This window comes from Gavialis gangeticus, unplaced genomic scaffold (assembly GCF_001723915.1).
Source record: "Gavialis gangeticus isolate Ggan-Ray unplaced genomic scaffold, GavGan_comp1, whole genome shotgun sequence".
NCBI classification, from domain to species: Eukaryota; Metazoa; Chordata; order Crocodylia; family Gavialidae; genus Gavialis; species Gavialis gangeticus.
In genome coordinates this window covers 74,746,398-74,769,982 of record NW_017729033.1, presented here as the reverse complement: position 1 = coordinate 74,769,982, position 23,585 = coordinate 74,746,398, and the positions used below count along the sequence as shown (strand labels likewise).

At 39.4% G+C, this 23,585-nt stretch overlaps 1 protein-coding gene across 2 annotated transcripts in view; it reads left to right on the top strand.

The window, feature by feature from the left end:
- Positions 1-1,169: 1,169 nt before the first annotated feature.
- DLC1 (DLC1 Rho GTPase activating protein) overlaps positions 1,170-23,585 on the top strand; it is a 568,238-nt gene continuing 545,822 nt past the window's right edge. The window contains exons 1-2 of one of the 2 annotated variants that reach the window (XM_019526003.1): positions 1,170-1,562; positions 18,509-19,679. In XM_019526003.1, coding sequence (XP_019381548.1) covers positions 18,621-19,679 — 1,059 coding nt within the window. In that variant the 5' untranslated portion in view covers positions 1,170-1,562; positions 18,509-18,620. Of the gene's footprint in view, positions 1,577-18,508; positions 19,680-23,585 lie in introns of both variants that reach the window. The other variant, XM_019526002.1, reaches the window with a different exon arrangement.

Genomic DNA, 23,585 nt, shown 5'->3' with positions numbered 1-23,585 from the left:
ACACATAAGAGCATCCTTTCCATATGCCTTGCTTAACCATACTAAATAATGTGGGAAATTTTGCATTATTCTGCTTAAAAATGACCCCTACAGGCTTAATGTTGTGTGGGGGTGTGGGTTTGAGTGTTAGTAATGTGTGTTGTGTTATAACATTTATTATTAATTGATATACAAATTAAAGCCATACTGGTGATTTCCATTAGCTTACTCTCCAACTTCTACAGAGCTGTCTGTCTGGTTTTAATCAAAACCAAATGGTAATCCAAGTTCCCAGGCTGGAGCAACTCAGAGGAAATCATTCAGAGGAGGCAGAAGAAAGCAGAAAAGATAAACAGATGATAGTTTCACAAAACTTGTGTAGAACGTAGGATGTAGATGCTGTGGACTGCTTTAGAGACGTGATTCAGGCACCCTGTCAAACTGGAAAGTAGTTACAACTGTTTTATGTCAGCAAAATTCTAATATGATCAAGATGGAGTCTGTCCTTGTACTTTTGCAAAGCTGGATTTGTGTGACACTGGAGGATTCTCAATAGAGGTAAAGCAGCATGTACCATTGCCTGTGCTATAAGAACTTTTAAACTGTAATGACGTTAATTTCTTATGATCCAACTGAATTTCATCAGTAAAAATATGTTTTCACTATGAACTATATCTATAGAATTCTGTGTGTTTCATGTTTCAAAGTGCACTGGGAATGTAAATGTGATGTTTTATTATATGTAAGCCAACTTGCTCTTTGCTCATTTCTTGCTCTGAAGTGCCAAAGAGCAAAGGAGCATTCAAAGACATTCTCCTGTCTTTGAGGATGGTAGTTCAGTTTCATATGCATGGTATATTCTTGCAGAATATTTTTGGTAAATCAACCATACTTTAAAATTATGTAACAACATCATAAATCTTCTAAATAGTTTGAGTTGTCTCAGATGTATGCTAAATCAAAGATCTTGAAACACTATTTGTTGTCTTTTTTTTCTTTTTTCCCTCCACTATGCAGTCTCTCTCTTGCTCTCTCTCTCTTGCTCACTTGCACACGCGTGCGCGCACACGCGCGCGCGCACACACACACACACACACACACTACTCAAAGGCAGGAAATACTTTTCAGGCAATCTGGGCCTGGTTGTTGAGGCCCCTTTCACAAAACATCAGTCTGAATTTAGTAGACACAAGTCACTGGGAAAGGCTTGACAGAATTCTGCTTAGTTAAGGCTCCCTCCAGCTGCAGAGGGTGTTTTTGTTAGAATCACACATTGAGCAAAACTGCTTAGAATAGAGCAATGATCTCAGCAACGAAATCTGAACTTCTGTGCTAGCAGAAACTAACTGGGAACTAATCTTTTTTTTTTTCTCTTTAATGACCCTTTTTTATGGAGGTAATGTCCAAGGTCCGCCCTCTCTTCATGTAGGTACGGAAGTCTTGGAATCTTAGAGGTTTTATAAGCAACAACAAAAATAAAGATGATTTGAAAAATGAGGAAGTTTTCTGTAACTGGTTAAGCTGAATGTCAGTAAGCTGCATTGGAGCTTTCTACGTTCTGGATCTCAGCAGTAACACTGGAGGTAAAATATTCACAGTAAGTGGTAGACTGTATGCTAGCTATGTTTATCAAAATATGCCAGGTCTAAAACAAAATCTGCTTGTGCACTTTATTTCTGTCTTTAAAAAATATAAATGATATGCTGAACCCTGTTTATTTGCACTCTAATATAAATAGAGCTGCCTGGTCTTACTTGCATATTTTTAATGTCCATAAAATATGAAAACTAGAAGTGTGAATGATTTCTTTTTTCACCTCTTTTGCCATTAAGGAGGGCATCAAGAGCTACAGTGGCTTTTTTTTCCTTAGTACTGATGCAGTGAAGCAAAACTTTGGGTAGGTTATATCACTTCGTCTTGGTTTCTACAGCTCTTTCCAAGAGCTTAGCTTCAGTCCATATGTTAGATGTTGATAAAAATCTTTAAAATATTCTTTAAAGTGTAAATTCTAAATGTAAAATTTCAGGGCATAATTCCTAACAGGTCTGTAGTTTCCATCAACCAAAATAGCAGAATTAAAAATAACTTAATGCATTTGAATAAATTGTTTGCTGTGTGATATGTTATTTAGAAAGGAAGTAAGGTAAGATTCAGTAAATGTCAAGTGATCACAGTTTTGATGAAATATGAATCTCATAACTTTTAAAAAATATTTCTGGTGACATTTAGCAGTTCAAAGTTATAAAGATGATTTGTGAAGCATTTCAGAGAGAATTCAGAATATTGTATAAAATGGATACAGCATAAATGTATGTACCATTTAGTTTATGTAAAGTGAATGACTAAATGATTAAAGTGTCATGAACATTGGAAAGTATATTTGATAGTAAACTATATGATAAATATTCCCTTTTATCTTTCTGTATTTCCAGAATGACAGTTGTTACACAGAAGTAATATGAGAGATTTTTTTCCTGCTTCTGTGCATCATTAAAACTCCATAGTTATTAGCCAATTAGGTAACTAAACATGAGTCATCTTTTCAAATACGCTGAGGATAAGCGTGAGAACGTTTAACTGGGTTTTTACTGAATATAGTTTCAGAACACGGGGCTTGAAGTTTCTTATTATGTTACCAAAAGGAGAGCAAAGGTGCAAAAATGACTCCAGCAGGGGTTCAAATCTCACCTTGGCAGGGCATTGGCAGCCATACTCCAGGTATTCCCAACTCTATAAAACAGAGGAAGACCTTCAGTTCAAACACCTACATGGTTCTTTTGTGTTTTTAAGGTCTGGTGAACAAGGTGAAGCAAGACTGGCAGTAAGTGAAAGACAGTCGTGTATTCCCCTCGAGATCCATGGATTTCTGGGGGGGAATTAATGTATAAATTACTGCTGTCTCTATTGACAGTACCTTCTCCATCTAGGACTCAAAGTGAGAACTGCATAGCCATAATGGACAGCTAAGGTGGAATTAAAGGCTCAGGAGCAATATGCTAAAAGAGTATCTCAGCATGACTTGTGGAATATGAGTGGGGACCTGATATCCCAGGAGATCTCTAGTCTTGACGCTTTTGCAAGAGTACACTGCATTCTCTTCAGCATCAAGTGCCTTTTCCCGCCTTGACCGTGCAAGTATTTAACATTTCACAGTAGCCCCTGGAACAAGCTAAATATTTAAAAGGCAAAAACAGAATGCTGTGTCACAAACGGCTAATTGTGTGTGGTGCTGGAAAAAGCTTAACCAATGTATTTTTATGGACCTCACTGTAATGTAAAGGTACTCAACACAAATGACAAAATAAGAGGAAAAAGATGATTTTTGTCATTTTGACTGTGACGGTTTTATGGGCTAATAGCAACTGTAATACAAAGTGACTAGCTGTCCTTGATTTCACTTAGGAAGAGGGTTTTTTTTAATTTCTTAAGATAAATCATTGTGGCTTCTCATTTTCAGTTTTACGACAAATCTTTTCTACCTAGTCTGCTGTCTATATTTTAATAACCAAATGAAACCTAATCATTGAACTTGGCTTAATACAGCAGTATTCAAAACATTTAATTCAGAATTTGAGAAAAGCCAAATATAAATTTATCTGAAAAAGTTGCAAAAGTTATAAAAAAGTTCTTTTTTGCTCAGAATGAATATTCTCTATTTTAATTTTAGCTTCCCTGGTTCCATTTATATGTTCATTGTACGCTTGGAAAAATCTTCAAAGAAATTAAAAGATGAGTTTTGATTTGCAAGTCAAGTGCCCCCTTCCTCCTCTCCCCTTGAAATAAGTGTTACAGAGAATACTCATTGAAATAATACACGAGTGAGGAGGCAAATCTTGAACACCTTAATCACATGGAATTGTAGTATCAGTGTTGTCAGGGTACGTACTTGAGGGATGGTCCTCTGTTACTCCTATAGCAGAGCAGGTTACATAGTATAGTAAGATTTTGGGTTAATGACATTAATCTACTTTTTTTCCATTGGGTAGAAAGACAACATTGGAGTGTGTACTCATATATAGATCTACAATGAATAAAGAAGTCACAAAATAGATGTTATGTTAGAAAAACATTATTGGCCTTTTTAGCTCCCGAAAATTGTGTACACAAATAATTCCATGCTATAGAATTCAGAATTTTAGTAAAAAGCTTTTACCAGGGAGTTAAATGATTAGATACGCTTGAACATCCACATTTTCATGAGGCAAAATATCTCAAGAGAAATCACCTACATGTAAAATTCTACTTGTGAAATTTTAGTGCAGTTGTGGCTCTTTTGGAAGTATGGTCTATAATATTTAAATAAAAATGAATAAGATATTTGAATGTATTTCATAATATGCTATGTTATTTGTTTCTATTGATGCTTTTAGAGACTGTTTATATAAGTGTGGCCCTCTGAGAAGAAGCAATCAACTACTGCTATAATTGCTTGCTTTTCTTGAACAGAAGAAACCTCTTAGATTGAACTTAAAATGCATATTGTTTTACATTTGGCAGATTGTGCACCAACCACTGAGCATAAACACAGTAATAATGCTGTAGGCAATATGTATCTCTTTTAAAACCTAATCATATTTTAATGGACTGTTTGTTCATTGCTCTTAATATTTATCTTTTGTTCTACTGTGGGATGTTTTGTTATGTCACTATATTATTATAGCTTATATCAAGATATAGACCAAACTATATCCAAGATAACCTTAAACTTTGGGAAAGCATGTGTTACAATGTGAACTTTGTAGATGACCCCCATTACTTTCTTCACATCTCTTGTTACTCCTCATGCTGTTTGTCCTGTCTATGTAACATTTCAGGACAGGGGCTATCTCTTGGCAAAACAGGACCTAATTCCTGATGGGAGCCTTTAGGTAATACCATAAAGCAAATCATTTTGTATGCTAGGTCAGAAAAAATCTCCAATTCTAAAGATCCCTGACTTTTCAGGAAATTTGGAATGTGATCCAAACATTGCTATGGCCAGGGGTGAGCCAATAGGAGGAGTCAGAAAGGAAGTGAAATGGTTTGTTTAACAAATGACAGTTTATGAAGGAGTAAAGGATTTTTGAGGAGTATTATTCTTCTTGGAAAAGCCAATAAGAAAAAAGCAATAAGATTTATTACTTATTAAAGATTAAACAATAAACTGCAAGCTGTATCAAAGTAATCTGAACTATATTATAACCACAGCATGTAAAAATTACAGATTCATAGCGTTCTGCAAACATCTTTGGGATTGTCCTTCTTTTGACCTCCTTTAAACACACTATTATAATGCAAATGACACTCAAAACTGCCTTGGATACATTGGTTCTTGCCAATTGCTGCCAGCATCAAAATTTCCATTCCTGAACAGGCCACAGAGGATCCAAACAAAAGCTACCAACAAACTCAACTTTTTAAAGCTAAGGTGCTTGATCTGTGTCATTCTGGACATGGCCTAGAATCAATTTAAGTGGCACTAACTGATATTCTTCTGTTGTCAGTGGCTGGAGGGTAGAGCTCCATTTTTATCTTTCTCAGCCTCTCTACAGTGTTTGACATTGAAAGACATACAATAGGGCTGTCTTGTTTAAGAGAGGTGATAGTGATTCACAGTAATGTGGTAAAATGACTTAAGGCCTTCCTGAAGAGACCTCAAGGATTGGAAGGGACCTCAAGTGACTCAAGGGTCATAGAGTCCAACACCCTGCCAAATGCAGGGTGCTCTATTGTGATATTGCCTCAGACAAATATTAGGAATGCACCAAAGTAGTGATTGGAAATTGTATGCCTTTCACTGCAACCTTAATTTATTGAGTCCAATGAATACTCTCCCTAGTACTATTAGTGACTAAATACAGTCACCAAACGAACACACGCAAATTGGTGAATTCCTCAGTGCCACCTTCACATAGCAATATCTGAAAGCAATGATTTCTACCATCTCCAGTTGGCCAAGAAGGCACTCCTGTTCTAATGGACCATCACATAGCCTCAGTTGCTTACTCCTTCATCAATTCACTGATGGATTGATTCTTTCTTAGCCATTTAATGGAGTTGTTGTGAAAATACTAAACAATAAAGAAATAGCATTAATAAGAAAAATAGTTGAAATGTGAAGGAATAGAATCAAAGTAGATGCGGCTAACAAAAAGTGGAGAAAGACTTCAAGGGTTACCTGCTGTTGCATAGTTGTCACAGCAGCACCCATTGGCTATCCTAGCATTGCAGTTGCCTAGGAAACTCTCTCCCACACTGGCGCATAGCAGCCTGGCCTTTTATAACCTCCCATGTGAACTAGTGCATTGTGTGGCTAGGTATCAAGCCATCAGCTCCCAGGAAAATCCATGTAAGGCAGCTTTCTGAAGCATGTCTTTTCAATCACAGTTCACCATGAGTAGGGATGATCAAAATCTGTAATTTTCATTCCACAGGGAAGTCAGTATTTAGTGGGGTGGAGGGAGAAAAAGGGAAAAAAAATTCTAGATTAGCCCACCTGCTGCACCAGCACTGAGCATGGAGCCTGGCAAACCCAGAGAGATTTCACTTGATTAAGGACTTCCAGAGTGCCCAGACTCTGAACTGTGTGGAGTGGAGCTGGAAGTAAGGTGCCTGGGACTCTGGGAGGCTTGGATGACATTATCAGTTTTGACTGAGCAAACCAAAATGTAATTTTATTTTTTTTTACATTTTTGCTTAGATTCCAAATTTCTGTCCTTCAGGAAAATTTGAATTATGAATTTTAGTTCTGATGCAGACTTATTTTTTTCCCAGTTGCATCAGACTATTTGCAGAAATGATGAAAGTGGTGATTAAGTCCTTCTACATGGCACGTGCACTGGCAAATTATTCAGTATGTAATATAAATTCTTCATTGCTACCTAATCCCATCAGACTGCATGATACAGCTGCTAATCCAGTGATTTATTTTATTAACATTTTCAATTAATCTCTAGAGGCACTTGCCTAGATCCCTCTCAAAATCTTTTCAGTTGTACCCAGACGGGAATTCCTAGCATGCAAACTCTACCTTTCCCGCTTAAATCTTATCTCTTCTATAAAATAGACCTATTGCTGACATAAGTTTTCATCAATCGACCCAACTAAATTGAGTCTGAAAAAAAGAGTTTAACTGCTAATGGGATGGGTTAAAATACATTTCAGTACTTTACATACAGCAAGTAATTGAAACCTTATTCAGTCATCTCCTAGTCACATTTCTAGGAGATGACTGAATATGGTGTCAAAAACAGTTTTGTCCCGTCTACACTTGCAGTTTAAACCATTTTCAACACCAGTTTAGCAGGAGAAATTGTTACTGACAGCCATTGTCAGCGGTGGCTCAATTTCCTATCACAAAATAGGATCAGAGCATGTAGCGCTGTTCTTTAAATTGCCACTCTCTGTCACTTCCATTGAAAACTGGAATCTCATAGGCTTCAGAAATAGTCTAGAAAAATTAAGTTGGTTTCAGCAAGAAGGCCACCTGTTGCTTGAAAACAGCTCCCTATTACCCTAGCTGGGAAATAGAATTTCCATCACGATGAAAATTTTGAGATTTGGGGCAGTAAATATGAACACTTCACTTTTTTTTTTAGTGTGACAAGTAGCTGCCTACAAGGCTCTTCTCCGTTTCACTTTGTCTTAGTAAGAGCATTCCAATTGGGCTTCCATCATTTCTGTTTTCCTGACAGAAAATCAGTGGCTTGGGGCAGAAATCATATTTCCCAGGGAATACTAATACTTGACTAAAGCAGGGTGGCAGGGGGTATTTTTCATAAATAAGAAAACAGTGAAAGAAAATTGAGACTAGCTCAATGCTTTACACTTTTACTTATTGTTTTTCTTTCTGAATAAATTATTTATCTGTGGTAGTATCTGAGTGGAGGCACACTTCTTGAGATGGTGTCTGTCAAGGTTGGGGAAAAAAAGATTGTCAGATAAATAAGACTCTACTGTTGCGTGTTAGTACCAAAAGTATTTTTGGACTCTATTGTGCTCTGCTATAGAAACCAATGGCAATAGTGTCATGAAGTTCAGTGGGCATAGGATTAAGCACATTGGTGGCTTGGTTTGTTTCTTTGTTTTGGGAGGGGGTTTTAGAGAATGACCATGATTTTAAAATATCAGCTGCTACTCCATAACATTTATGACACTCTGTTTACATTGATAATTTATTACTTGGAAGGTAAGTTAGCTATCTAAGGTAGTTCAAAGCCAATCATTTATGCATTTAATTTTATATGACCTTATTTTAAAATGATTTTTATTGGTATATAGACTATCAGGCAGCCCAAAGGGCTTAAATCAAACCTATGCATCAGAAACTATTTATTTACATATTATTAGAATTAGTAATTAAATAACTTATTGACATTTTCTTTATACAAATGTAGAAGCATTGACAAAGTTTAGATAAATACCTTGAAAACCAATAATATTTGGAACAAATAAGCAAGACTTTTGATCTGTCTCCATGAACCTCTTGGAAATCTCACTTCATAGTTTGATGCTTCTAGTTTATGGAGTCTTCATGCTAGAGCACCATCTTATGCTTGGACTTCTTTTTATACTGTACTAAGCATCGTCTTTATAAAGAGTTTAAAGTCATAAGTACCATGGGGTTTTTTTCACTGACAGCAAGTGAAATGTAATGGGTATATTCTAATATATGTCAGTGTGTATAAAGGGGGATACATAATGACTTCCAGTGAGAATAACAAAATTGATTCCCACAAGAAAAAGGACATCCTTACAAAATTGGAAGGGTGAAGCTAATGGCTTCTAACACATGGTCTCATGGATTGATTAAGTTTTTATTTGAACTCTGTTAGAAAATGCTAACTTGCAGTAGAATTTCTGTTAGGAATTATGGACTTGGATACATAACCATCATGGCTACATTATCACTCCTACACTACCATAAATTGTTTATATCCATCAAAATAAAATTCATGGAAAATTTCTTATGTCGAGTAAAAAGTATATATTGGATCTTTGTTCCTTCAGCTTCCTGATGAGATTCATTCTAGTTTATATACAGAATTTCACTAGTCATAACTCTGGACACACTTATATTGGTTTGAACTTGGTATATATCAGATTAGCTTGCACCTCCAAATTACTGCAGTCCTTCCTACCCAGCCCCAGCACAGACAAAGCCCCCTGCTGCTGGAATATCAACGAAGTCCTCTAACTCCATAGGCTTGTGGTTTGGATCTGGTTTGCAAGGCCACTGATAGGGAGTTGGTAGTATTACAGTGGTGAGAGGCTTTGCCTATGCCAAGGCTGTCCATATGCCTCTGTGTGTGTGTGGGTGTGTGTGTGGGTGTGTGGGTGTGGGTGTGGAAAGGGGACATCCTAAGTTACTGAGATACTATAATGACCTATAAAATATTTTGTTATTATTAACCTCCGCTACCTGTATGTGTACCAATGATTTAATCTGCAAAGTGCATTTCCAGAATCCATGGTCTCAGTGAACTATCTCAAAATAGGTTCTCTGGTGAGATTACTTCTTTGATTGTTCCAAAATTTTGGTCAGGAATTTGGAGGGTATATCACCAGGATGTTGCAGCAATTTGTGTTATTTTTTTATCTACCAGTTTTGATACTGACATTATGGGGCTAGCTGTAGTTGGGTATATTTTTCTGTCATCTATATTGACAGTATCATATTTGCTCTTTATTTCTGATCACCTGAAGAAGAGTGTCTTGCATATGAAAGCTTATCCCAACTATGCACTTGGTTCAATGAAAGATATCCTTGCCTAAGAAATCCTTGCCTCTCCCACAAGCTCTTGTTTATAATTCCTAAAAAATAAATGCCTCTAGTTGTGCATGCTGATAATAAATTGAAGATTGCAGAAAAGATTTTCTCAAAAAAAATCATATCACAAGCAAAGATAATAGTCAGCATTGTGTGTTTTTCTGCATTGAAAAGGCTATACCATTCATGCACACATACATGTACATAGTTTCGTAGATGCTCACAAGCACATCACAAAACCTAGTATTAAACCTAGGTCCTCGCCCCTACCTTGGGCAAATTCAAGAGGAGGTTGGATGATCACCTGTCTGGGGTCTTGTGAACCCAGCATTCATCCCTGCCTGTGGCAGGGGGTCAGGCTAGATTATCGTTCAAGTCCCTCCTGACCCTAGCTACCATGAAACTATAAAACTATGAAATTGACAATAGCAGTATAAGCTTTTTTTCCTACTGAAGAAAGTATCATCTTAGAAATGTCTTCCATCTTTCCTAGATTCAAGTATAAAGTCAACTTTTTTTTTAAACAGTCGTGTATGAAAGAAAAAATATAACTGTTTAATATCACACCCTATAACACACTCTTTTGCCAATAGATGGTAAATAAATGCAAAGGAATCCAGATTGAAACCCTAGATCTGGGGTTCATCTGTAGTTTACCTTGTTGATTATTAGTCATGGTGCTGTGGCACCCTGAGGTGCCTTGAGGTTCTTTCAAGGGTGTTGTGAGGTGCCGCATAATGTTAGCACCATTAAGTGTGCAAATATGATTTATAAGGTAAACCCTGAGATTTCAAACAGGAATCTATTGTGTTAAAACACTGTGATCTCTTGTGGTCTTTCTGCATTCTTTGCATCAGTAAAGATTTCTATTATTTTTCCATAGTCAAAAAAAAAAAAAAAGTGAAAGTAAGAGCTGGCATTTTCCAAGGGGTTCGTTTGATTCTAAAAAGGTTGAGAAACACTGCTTCACCTTATATTCTTGGGCTAGGATATCAATCTTTAGAATGCCAAGATACCTACACCAGGTATTTAAAATGCTAAGTATGTCTCAGAAATGAGGACTGGGTGGACTGCAAGTCCACACAGGGAAATCTTAGAGTAGCTAGCTGAGAAAGGTACTAGGGAATGAATTAAGTGCTGAGCTATTTATAAAGTAACTTCTATTTCATAGTTTCTTGTAAAGTCACTGAAATGGCTAACAGTATATACAGGCATTACATTTAGATTTACCTAACCAGGATTAGGTTCTTCTAAATGCCCAATTGTGCAGGTGTGCAAAGGGCTTAAATTGCCCCCAAAATGGTGTGCCCAATCCAAGTTAGTTCACCTCAGGAGGTGTATTATCTTAGATCAAGAAAGGGCTAGTCCAATATAGTAAAGGGTTAATCCGATCATGGGGAATGTCTGTTCATCCCAAGGGATGACAGGGTTGAACAGTCACAAACTCCTCCATGATCATTTCAGGCTGGACATAAGAAAGAACTTCTTTACTGTCCGAACCCCCAAGGTTTGGAATAGACTGCTGCCGAAGGTGGTTCAAGCACCTACTTTGAACGCCTTCAAGAGACATTTGGATGTATATCTTGCTGGGATCCTATGATCCCTGCTGACTTCCAGCCCCTTGGGCAGGGGGCTGGACTCGATGATATTCCAAGGTCCCTTCCAGCCCTAATGTCTATGAAATCTGTAATATTCTGAATACCTGCACACATTCGCAGCTCAGTCCTGGGGTTCAGAAAGCCCAGCTGCTTGCCCCAGCCCCAGGGCTGCATTGTTCCCACCCCTCTGACCCTAGCTGGATTATTTTTAGCCCCTACCAACTTCTGGCCTCCCTCAATTGGGCAACCCTCCCTCATGACCCAGCAACCTCACCCTATGGACCTACTAGCCCCACTGATCCCACCTGCCTCTCCCACACACCCCAAGTTACTTGCATCAGGTTCTTCACATGGCTCTTAGGAGCAGTGAACAGCTGTATGTGCCACTCTAGGTCTATGTTTAGACAGCTTAAAGTAAGTTGTGTGAACATAGAGCAGGTGCAGCTAATGGCTGTAAACACTGTATGTCTTCCACTGGAGGGTGAAAAGCCAAACTAGAAAGATAGCTGTGTAACTTGGCTACCTTGTGTGTGACGTGAATTTATAGGGCACAGGTCCCATTCGCTTATACTTCTTTAAACAATATTTGCTGGCTTGGATCACACTCAAATTAGGGCTAAATAGAAATAATTAAGCACTTTTTGTTGCTCTCTTCTGTGTGTATCTTATCTCTCAGTAGTTTAATGACGTAGTTGTTCACCTTTTATAAATATATGAGACCACAGCCTAATCTTTGTGCTATCCCATTACATAAAATGTTTGTCTCCCACTTAGTCTTAGTAAGAAATAAATGGACTGTACATTTGGGGTAGCTGCTGAATTGATAGTTTCATAGTTTCTAGGGTCAGAAGGGACCTTAGCAGATCATCTAGTCCGACCCCCTGCCATGGCAGGAAAGAGTACTGGGGTCAGACAACCCCAGCAAGGTCTTCATCTAACCTCATCTTAAAAACCCCCAGGGTAGGAGCCTGCACCACCTCTCTTGGAAGTTGGTTCCAGACCCTAGCCGCCCTGACCGTGAAGTAGCGCCTCCTGATGTCTAACCTAAACCTACCCTCTGCCAGCTTGTGACCGTTATTCCTGGTCACTCCTGGCGGTGCTCGGGGGAACAGTGACTCCCCCAATGCCTTCTGATCCCCCCTGACTAGTTTATAACAGGCCACAAGATCCCCCCTCAGCCTTCTCTTGTGGAGGCTGAACAGGTTCAGGTCCCGTAGCCTCTCCTCATAGGGCCTGCCCTGCTGTCCCCTGATCATGCAAGTGGCCCTCCTCTGGACCCTCTTGATGCTGTCCACATCCCTCTTGAAGTGCGGCACCCAGAACTGGACACAGTACTCCAACTGCGGCCTGACCAGTGCCGCATAGAGGGGGAGGATCACCTCTTTTGACCTGCTTGAAATGCATCTGTGGATGCATGACAAGGTACGGTTGGCCTTCCTAACTGCCTCCCCACACTGCCGACCCATGTTCATCTTGGAGTCAATGATGACTCCAAGATCCTTTTCCGCCTCCGTGCTGACAAGAGGGATCTTTTACTTGTACTGCTTTGTCTATCTTTACCTTTGGTGAGCTAATTAAGTAATTCATATTCTTTAATATTTACTCTAAAGTCTCTTCATTTTAACCAAGAATTGGCAGTACATACCTTAAAGGTGGTGGTAGCTGCTGGCTTGCTGACATCAAATTGGGTGCCTGTACACAAGCGTGGAGACTGCTCCCATGAGCTGTAATTACAGCCCATCAGATCAGACTCGACTAACTGAGTCTGCTGGAGCTTGATAATCACTGCACTCCTGCAGCCTCCCATGTCCCGTGTATCAGCATCCCCGTGCTTCAAAAATGGTGGTGGCAGTGCTTGAGCTAAAACTTGTTCAATGAACTTTAGTTCAAGTGCTTCCACTGCCATTTTGAAGTATGTAAACACTTATACACAAGATTCTGGGGTGCTTTATTTAGAGAGGCTCTCAGAAAACTCATACCCAAAAGATGAAAATGTTGTTGAAGTATTCAGTTTTTCAGATACTATGTTTTCTGACAAAATTAAGAAATCAATGAAAATTGACACTTTCCACACATACACACACATGTGTACATACTCACACACAGCCATATGTCCAAATGAAGCTTAAATTTAAATCATCCATACTGGTCAGTGTATTTTGCTGGACCTCCAAAACTGACAAGTCTGATAAATTCTATGGAGGTGCTCAGATAAAGCAACAAGAATTCTTGCATTTCTTCTCTTCCTTTTTCTAACAGTTAGTGCCTTAAAAGCTTAGTTGACTTCCCTCACTAAAACTGGTACTAGTTGATGATAGCAAACAGAGATTCTCCCTTAGTTTAAGTGATAGGAATAAGCATCTTTGGAGAAGAGTCTGGATTTGGTTCTCTCATAACCATAATGAACATGAAGGCCTGAAGTTTTTTAGTGACCATGGATGTCTTACAAAACTAATCTAAGCATCAGAACTAGAAATGAGCTAAATTTAATATTTTTTTCTCTTGCTTCATGGGAAAGCTGCAAGCAGCGGAAATATGGGTCTATTTTGGTGATGGTTGTGATCATTGTAAAAAGGGACAATGGAAAGTTTTTCTCCTCCTAGTAGGGGAACCAAGATTAAGCAAAAGAGATTAAGAAAGAAGCTCCCCTCACAGAAAAAAAGACTCCAGTACTCTTGCAACTGAAGCATTTTAAATATTTACATAAACAGAATAAAGAGTCTCCTTGAAGCAGCAGGGGAGATTGGAAGAAAAGGGGTGGTTATGGAAATGAAAGGTTACTCTTCAAAGGTGAGTGAGGAGCTGAGAATCAGGGCTGTGTCTAATTTTGCCAGGTGTTTCATTTTGAAACTGTTTTGATGTGTTTTGAACTCAAAACAGTAAAATCGAAATGAAACAAAGGGTTTCAAAACAGCTTTGAAATGAAACAAGGGCAGTCAAAACATTTTGAAAGTTACAAAACATTTCACGTTTCAAAGGCAGGCTTACTTGGCTTCAGTGCCAGTCCCAGGTGGCAGTGGCAGCCTCCTCTCATCCAGCACACAGATCTGGGGGCTCACACCCCGGGGAGGAGTCCAGCACAGCCTGGCAGCCTTCCTGGTGGTGCAAGCCCCCAGATCTGTGTGCCAGATGAGAGAAGGCTGCCGCTGCTGTCTGTCCCAGCAGTCTTCTCCACTGCTGGGCACAGCCCATGACCAGCACCAGTTCCAGGAGGCAGAGGCAGCCTCCTCTCATCTGGGCTGTGCCGGACTCCTCCTTGGGGTGCGAGCCCTGGGATCTGTATGCCAGATGAGAGGAGGCTCAGGGTGCAATCTTCTCCGGTCCCAGGCAGCAGCGGCAGCCTCCTCCCATCTGTCACACAGATCCAGGGGTCTGCACCCCTGGGAGGAGTCTGGCACAGCCCCACAGCCCTCCTAGGGATTCGGACCCCCAGATTTATGTGCTGGATAAGAGGAGGCTGCCACTGCCAGCAAGTGTCAGGAGTTGTGTTTTGAACAGTTTGAGGTGCAGTTTCCCAGAAAGCTCTGCACCTATCTCCTTGAAAGTTAGCAGGTTTCATACCCTCAGAAGGGGCTACCATCCCTATAATTTCCATTCAAATCAGGCAAGCAATAACAAAGTTGTAGGCATTTTCATGATTCCCCATTATAGCCTATGGGTGAAACGTCAAGCCGCGTTGAAACAGCAAAACAGTTTCAACTAAATGAAATGAGACAGTGCTTCAAAACAAAACAAAATGATGAAACAAAACACTGTTCTTTTGAAATGGTGAAATGGATGTGGAAACAAAATGACGGTGTTTTGCATAGCCCTACCGAAAATCGCATTCAAAGATTTAGGAGCAAGAAGTCCTCCTCTGAAATGTTGGGTGGGATGTAGTAGGAAATAGTGGCTTCTGAATACAGTTGAAGAATAGAGTAGAAGAAAACAAAGGACTCGTCCCCTAACAGCAGTCAGAGGACTAGAGAGGAAATCATTTTCTTATGGGCCATATTCTGGTGGACAATCCAGACCATTACCACAAGGGGTAATCGGGCTTCCAACTGAGCTCACAAGTCCCTGTCTGAAAAGAGAACATGGAGAGTGGGGAGGAAGAAAATTCTCTGAGTAACTACTGACCATGTTGGCAAATTTCATTCTGCTCTTCAGAAATATAACAACCAGGGTCTGCACCCTGAATGGCAGAGGAGGCAGAGGCAGTGGCAGGGGCCAGGCCAGACTGTGCTGGCTGCAGCAGCAGTGGCTGGAGCAGCAGTGATGGTGGCTGCCATTCTTGTGCTCCCTCTAAGTGCACCCCTTGTTGCGCTACTGCTGCTCCTCCCACAAGTCAGAGAAAAGTTTTTCTCATGTCACTTTTTAGTAGGTGAGAAGAGAATACTTTTCAAACTAAGAGCAAAACATGATTATAATATGTATATACATTTACAGTTGACATGGTCAGTCTTTCAGTAGGTCCAGCTAATCATTCATCTTACAAGGAGAAAATCTTTGTCCAAAGATTCTTTTCCAGCATGGATGTGGTTAGAAGATGGCTCTTTAATTATTTTATTTTAGAGAACAATGTAAGTTTCCTTGTCATTTATTTATTTGTCTTGCATTTCAAGCAAAGCATTCAATATTCTCCTGTTTAATCATTCATCTGCTTGCCAGCAGACAGCCAAAGCTAGTGTGATATCACAAGTAAAACAGAAGGGTTCCTAAAGTGAGATTTATTTGTTTTTCATCCCCCATGAAATATAACCCTCCACATCCAAAAATGAAAAACAGTAAGGGATCTGTTCTCCCCTCTCGGCACACATGTAACTCCATTTAACAGTAGTGGAAGTAATACACAGCTATTAACCCTTAGACAGCCTACCAAAAGAATGCTTAGGAGGACAAGTATAGAGGTCACTTGGAATTTGGGCAGTCTAGTGCTTTACACTAAGAATCCCTGTGTTCCTGCCTTGATTCTTGCACAGACCTTGGAAAGCTTCTTACCCTTTTCTGACCTTTGATTGCACATCTGTGCTAGTCAAAGTAAAATGCAGAGATCTTGTAATGCTAACACAATTGTTTCTAAAATGCTTTGGGATCCCTGGATAAAAAGTGTTGCAGACCTAAATACTTCTCTTCCTTTATTTCCAATTTGCAGGGTGCGGAGGGGGAATAAACACTTAGGCATAATAAGAAGTACATGTGAAATAGAACTTCAAGGCATTGAAAATTCATGTAATCAATCTACTTTGCATTTTAAAAGTTAGTATAGGAAAAGGGAGAATATTGAAGCAGAATCACTGTCTTACTACCAAAGTTTGCTTGTGAAAGGGGTTTTGGGTGTTGTATTTTTTTTTTAGTTATTCTTTGGTTTTTTGTTTTTGGCCCAGTGCTGTGTGTTATTTTCCATTTTCCTCAGCCTCCCACACTCTAATGACTTGTGCCTGGAATTTTGTTTCCTATGACTATATTTTCTTTTTAAGCACAAACGCCACAGAGTTGGAAAATGTGAACGAGAAATAAAGCTGGCTGTCCTAAATGGAGGTTAAAGATTTCAGATTATGCACAACTTCTTTCTAAAAGTCACTAAGGGCATAATTTATGAAAATGCACAGTCATAATTCTGCTTTTCTTTCAAGCTTCCTACTTCTATGCCTTCAGGCATGTGATTTGTCAGGACAATCTAAAGGCCTAGTGGGCAACTGGGACGTGCTGTAGTGGACTGAAATGACCCAGAACAAACTCAGTAGTTAATCTTCTTTATTGCTGAAATCAATAAGGAGATCCATGCTAAGTGTTGACAGTTCTTATGTAGGGAGTGAAAAGTAGAAGTGTCTGCTCCTTGAACCTGTAATTTGTTACAGGCCAGTTGGGGTTTTTTTGTTTTTATTTTGTTTGGGGGGGGGGGGTTCATTTTTTTATAAAAAACTTGTTTTTCTGGCTTTTTTTTTAATGGAAAATTCAAATATCTGTTTTTTTTTTTTTTTGGGGGGGGGGGGTTTCATTATTTGATAAAGAACTTGTTGTTCTGACTTTCTTTGTAATGCAAAATTCAAATATCTGTATTTTATTTTTGTCTGATGGTTTATGTATTTAAATGTCAAAGTGATTTAATAAATATATATGAAACATTAACTTTTAAACTGTCATAAATAAGGCACAGTTGTGGGCCCTTAATTGCATTAGGAATTAATTACTTATATGACTAGCCTTACCAAGTTAAGTGGGGATACTTTCTGACCCAAGCAAATCAAAATGTAGTGACGTAACTGTTGTATAACGTTTTCAACTTACTGATTAATCCTCAAATTCTCTGTTCTCTGCCCACTTGTATTTAAAAGTAACAAGAGTAAGACACATATTGGGCACCTATACACGAGCTCCAGTGCGTTCTGATTAGAACGCAGATCGAGTCTGCTGGAGCGTCGTGATCAGAAAGCTCCAGTGTCTCATTTATTCAACATCCCTGTGTTTCAAAATGGTGGTTTAAAAAAAGCTCATTTAACAAGCTTCAGTTAAAGTATCCCTGCCATCATTTGGAAATTCAGGATGCTGAATGCACAAGACGCTTTGGGAATTTTAATTAGAGCGGCCTTTCTAGTTAAAATGTCCCTGGGAGCCGCCTTAGTTAAAATGTCCCCCACCCATCACAAAGCCTGTGTAAAAACACCCCTTAACTCTTCGAATGTTGGCATTTCTCACAGCTGACCAGATGCAAGGTAAGGAGGACATGTATGAACATCCCTTTACTAATCCTTAGGTACAGACCCAACTCTTCAGACAGCAACCTGAAAACTGTATGGGTTTCATTGCATGAAGAACAAACACAAACTAATTTTGTGTGTGATGGAGTCACAAGATTTGATAATGTTGATATCCATGGAAATGGATATCTCATGACAGAAATAGTGAAGAGACTTATTGTCAAAATTTGGCTTGTAGATCCAGTTGCCTATTCATAAGCATGTTTATAACATTTTTATTTACTTAATTTTGGAGAGTAATCAGAAAGAAAGTTATGTTAAAGTATGCTTAATGTCAAGTTTGTATGATACTACTACAGCTATTAAACAAAATAATATTTTTAAATTCCTCCCTTTCAATCTCATGCTCTATAAATTTGCTTTTACATTTCCATTTAAACTATCCCTACCCTTCCTTTTTACTTTGAATTTGAATCAGCTTATTCTATTTTTATTTCTTACAGATGTTAGCATGATGAAAATCTCTCCCATTTTGGAGCAGCACATTGCAGCCATGTCAGCTCCTCTGGTCCTGTATGGAATGTATCTTGCAGCCTGTTGTTGAACTATTATGACATGTCTCTAGCAATCAGAAAGAGAAGCTGGGAGGAACATGTGACCCAATGGATGGGACTGGCTTTTTCTCCTGTTGAATATAATACAGCATGCCGTCATGGACTTGTAGTTGATAACTTGCAGGCAAGTATGGAAAAAGATGAAGTTTTGAGTGCTAGCCGGAAAGAAAAATCTGCTTCGTTACCAGACTGCTGTCATAGTGGAGAGCTGACTGGCTTCCCAGCAAAGCTGCTTAGCAATATTTCGAAGGAAGTGGATGAAAATGACAACCATGAAGACGAGGAGCACTTTCTGGAGGCCAGTACAGAAACTTTGGTCCATGTTTCTGATGAAGATGATGATTATTCAAATCTTAGTTTGGGTAAAATTAACCACCACATCACTTGTACTGGACAGAAATCAAAAGACAAAGAAAAGGGTTTAGGAGAAGCTGGCTCCTTAACAATGATGGTACCAAAAATGGAAATAAACAAGGAATTTAATGTGTCTGGAACAATAGAAGTCATTAATGAGCTCGACTATGCCACCATTTCCCAAGAAAAAATGGAGGAGGAGGACATTTGCAGTAGTACTGGGAAAAGCCTGGTGCTTTGTAATTGTAAAGGGTTGTGTGAAGTATTACACAAAAGTGTACCAAGAGAAACCATCTCTCATTCTCTGAATGTGAAGGAAATTACTGTGCCTGGGAAACAGCTGCTTCATACTGCTGTAATTGCACAACAGCGTAGGAAATCTGATGCTTCTAAAGATGGGCTTGGAAAAACTGACAATACTGTGGTACAGGATAAGCTTTCCCCTGGTCCATGTTCTGGCAGTGGCAGACAACCATTCTCAAAAGCTGCACCCAAGGATTACCTTGTGCAATCTTCTCCTTGTTCCCGTATCATGCCAGTGGATAATGGTTTGGATGAATGTGTTCTCACAGAACCTCAAATGGGCCCTGAAAAAAAATATCTTACAAATGTCACTCCAGTGGAAGACATCCAGTGTTTACATTTTCAGGATGATCTGGCCACTCATGAACCTGCAGACAGTCACGTGAAATTGCGAAAAAGAAAGGTAGGACGTATACAAATTACAGTGATTGTTTTTAGGGGAGGGGGGGAGTGACATAGTCCCAACTTTTTCTTAGCTAATCGTTGAGAAACAATTTGAAAATATAAGTGTTTGCCTATTTTATTTATAAGATATAAATATGTTTACTGTGTGAATTTGGTATGTTCCTTAATACTTTTTAATTTATCTGTTTGTGTTACTCATCATAGCTGAGTCAGCAAGCACCTACCAGAGCTTTCCACTCTCACTGTGAGATTTTTTTACTGGTATCAGAGATCCAAGTGATATTTGCAGCAATACAAGACCCTTGTTTAAAGTAGATGGTGGGTGCAAGGAGGAGATTTATGTCATTAATGCTGTGAAGTGCACCAAACAACAATCTGAATCCCATGAGAAACAGTTCTGGCAAAACAAAAACAAAAAAATGTCACTCACCTATTGAGAGTGGATGCCCTTGACATTTTGCAATTTTAAAGCGACAAAAGAAAGCTCAATTGGCTCGTCGGACAGGGAAAACAAGAATTATTCCAAAATTTCAAGGGCCAGCTCCTAAAATCTAAACGGGCAAAAAATTGCTATTGGCTTCCAAGGGAGGAGTTCTGCTGGCAATGAGACCACAGGACTCCATTCCAAATCTGGCTATGCTACCTATGTTACATAGTCTCACTAATATTCAGTGCCTCATTGCTGACACTTCTCTCTCGCATTTATTGACAACATCCAGAATGAGGAGCAACACCCAGCCTGTTTGTCTTTTTTCAGAAATCTGGTTTCTATAAATTGTGGTTTTAACATCAGATGAGATCTGTAGTGTCTGTTTCACTAGATCAAAACTGCTTAAGTAAGAACCAGGATATCCAAACCCCTCTATGCCAACACATCATCCTGAGTTGCTGGCCATAACTCCCTTGCGTACACTGTTTGGTAATATTAACACTCAATAAGATGGTGTTATGTTTGGAAGCCACAAGTGACTTTTGCAAAAGGCTCTTGCAAGTTTCAAACCCCATCTTACTTTAGCATGAAATGGTGTAATTCAGAACTCTGTAATGTTCCTTAAATTCTCTCTCAGCATTTGTTACCATGACTTTGTTAAAAATAAGAAGATGGGACTGAACTGCCTGACCAGCAGTAATTACCCTGAAATCCTGAAATTTACCCCTTTCATGCATGTTTCTAAAAAAGACAGGTAGCATTTCCATCCAAAAAGCACATCACAGCACTGACTTACTGAGGTTGGCTTAAGTTATTACGAAGTTGTCAGCAGTTCTGTTTGCAGTGCGTCACTTCAGTTTTTTATCAAATACCATTGCTAATATTGGCCTGCACATTTACACAGATTCATTTAATAATGTGTTTTTAAGATTATATCATTATTATTTTTAAATGACTAAATGCTGTGGTATGGCTAATAATGCCCACATGGGATTGCGACGCAATGTGATCAGAAGCATAATTCTCGTACTTCCAGTTGATGTGTATATGCATTGATGTGTATAAGTGTAATAGGAATATATTACATACTAGAGCTGTGTGAAACAGCAGTTTTGTTTTGACTTCTGTTTCACCATTTTTATGGGACATTGTTTTGTTTCAAGTTGCATTTAATTTTGAAGCATTGCTCTGTTTCATTTCATCAAAACTGTTTTCCTGTTTCGATGCTGTTTTGATGTTTCGCCCATAGGCTATAATGAGGAATCATGAAACTGCCTATAACTTTGTCATCTACATCTTTGTAATTTCTTGCCTGATGTGTATGAACACAGGAGAGAGGGTAGCCCCTGCTGAGGCCACAAAGCCTGTCAAGTTTCAAGGAGATAGGTGTAGGGGTTTCTGGGAAACTGCACCTCAAACTGCTGACAAGCAAAACTCGTGTCATGTGGGTGTTAAGGCGCAGTGGGGTGAAAACAGCAGGCATTGTAGCCCCTACTGAGGCCATGGTTTCAAGGAGATAGGTGTAGGGGTTTCTGGGAAACTGGAGCTCAAGCTACTGACAAGCAAAACTCATTACATGAGTGACTGTGTGTGTGTGTGTGTGTGTGTGTGTGTGTTAAGGTGCAGCTGTTTTTCCATCCCACCCCCAGTGCACTGGGATTGGAAGGGACCTCAGGGAAGGATCACAGTCACTGGCCAGCTACACAGTCAATATCAGAGCAGTCCTTTCCCCCTCTTCCCCCTCCCTCTCCTTACTTTCTGTTTCTCTGCAGGCAAGCCCAGCTTCAAAACTCGAAAGTTTCAAAACTTTCAAAACGTTTTGAGTGCCCTAGTTTCATTTCAAACCTGTTTCGAAGCCTGTCATTTCATTTTGATTTGGCTGTTTCGAGCTCAAAACAAGTCAAAACAGCATCAATATGAAACACCCGATGAAATTTCGCACAGCCCTATTACATACCTGGTAGATGCAAGGTGTAGAACAAGAGTATATTTGTGGCCTGTGTATATAACAAAGGTATTTAAAAAATGGGAGTCTTAAAGATGCTAGCAAAGTTGTGGTGCAATGGGGTGGTACTGAACTGAAAGAAGGGGCAAAGCCAAGTTGCTGTAAAGGGAAAAAGTATCAGGGTGAGAGGCAGTCACTTAAAAATGTGAGCTTCGCACATATTAAGGAAACTGAAGAGGACTTTGTGTTGCAGTGAACAGAAGGAGTTTCCAAGTCTCGGAAAAATGAGCCTTGATTAAAGGAACCTTTTTTATCCAATCCTTGTATACATATGGTAAAAGGAAAGAATGCTGATCTATTGCTGCTTCTTCATATTATCTCTCTAGGTTTCACTTCAAAAATGGTGTTCCTTCTTTGAGGACTTATCACTTAAATGTAATCATATGTTTTTGTACAAGAAGTATTACCTGCTTTTAGCACTAATAATCTCTAATACAAGATGTCCCACTGTTTATAAACCACTTTTATACTAGAACAAAACATTAGGGAAAAAAACAGAGTTGAAACCAAATCTATCCATAAAAGTCAAGTGTTTGCTTTCCAGTGACTAGGAGACTTAAGGAATTGGTAATGGGATACAGAGCCTTTTCTCTCAAGGTCAGAAGTTCAAATCTAGCCCAAATACTGTGGCTGGAGATTGAAACATACCAATCTTTGATGGATGTTCAAGGTCCAATGTGAAATAAAGTTGAGGGTCTCAATCTAGTGCCAAATATATCAGTGCCCATTTCACTAGAAAACCACATAGCAGGCACTTAGGACAAAATTGCAATGATATTAATAGTAAATATGCATGGATGGCTTATCATATTTTTAAAGAGTACCTAATTTCTTTTCATTTCAGTAGTATATAGGCACTTAGACACCATTGGATGCCAGTATTCCTAAGGTGCCTAAATACTTTTAAAATTATGGCTCCAAATGATATTTCTTAGTTGTTTCAGTTGAGAAGCCAAGGAATAGACATACCCAGTGAGCTGCCTTCTTACCTTTAGGCTGCATATGGACATTCTGGAAGGTTAGGGGGAGGTTAAATCATATTTAAAATAGCCATCTGGTCTAAGATAAATCAGGATGGGAGGCTACTGGGAAAATTTTGGGCCAAGCAGGATCCAGGGGGCAAGTGGGATCCACAGGGAGTCTGGGGGGCAGGTGGGGTCCAAGGAGGAGATCAGGGGGCAGGTGGAGTCCTGGGGGGAGTTGCTGGGGTCTGGAAGGGTTTGCCAGGATCAAGGGGCTTGTGGGGTGCACAGGGGGCTTTGGCAGGATCAGGGAGTTCTCTCCCCTACTCCCACCAGGATAAGGGGCTATTTTTATTCTCCAAAGCCCCCACCCCCACACAAACAACCTGCCCCAGCAAACCTACCACCCATCCTTCCCTCTTCTTCTGCCCCTCCCCCATACAGACTAACTTCCTCAGTTCCCAGCGTTGGCAAATGCTGATAAAACTGGCACCAGAAGTAACTTGT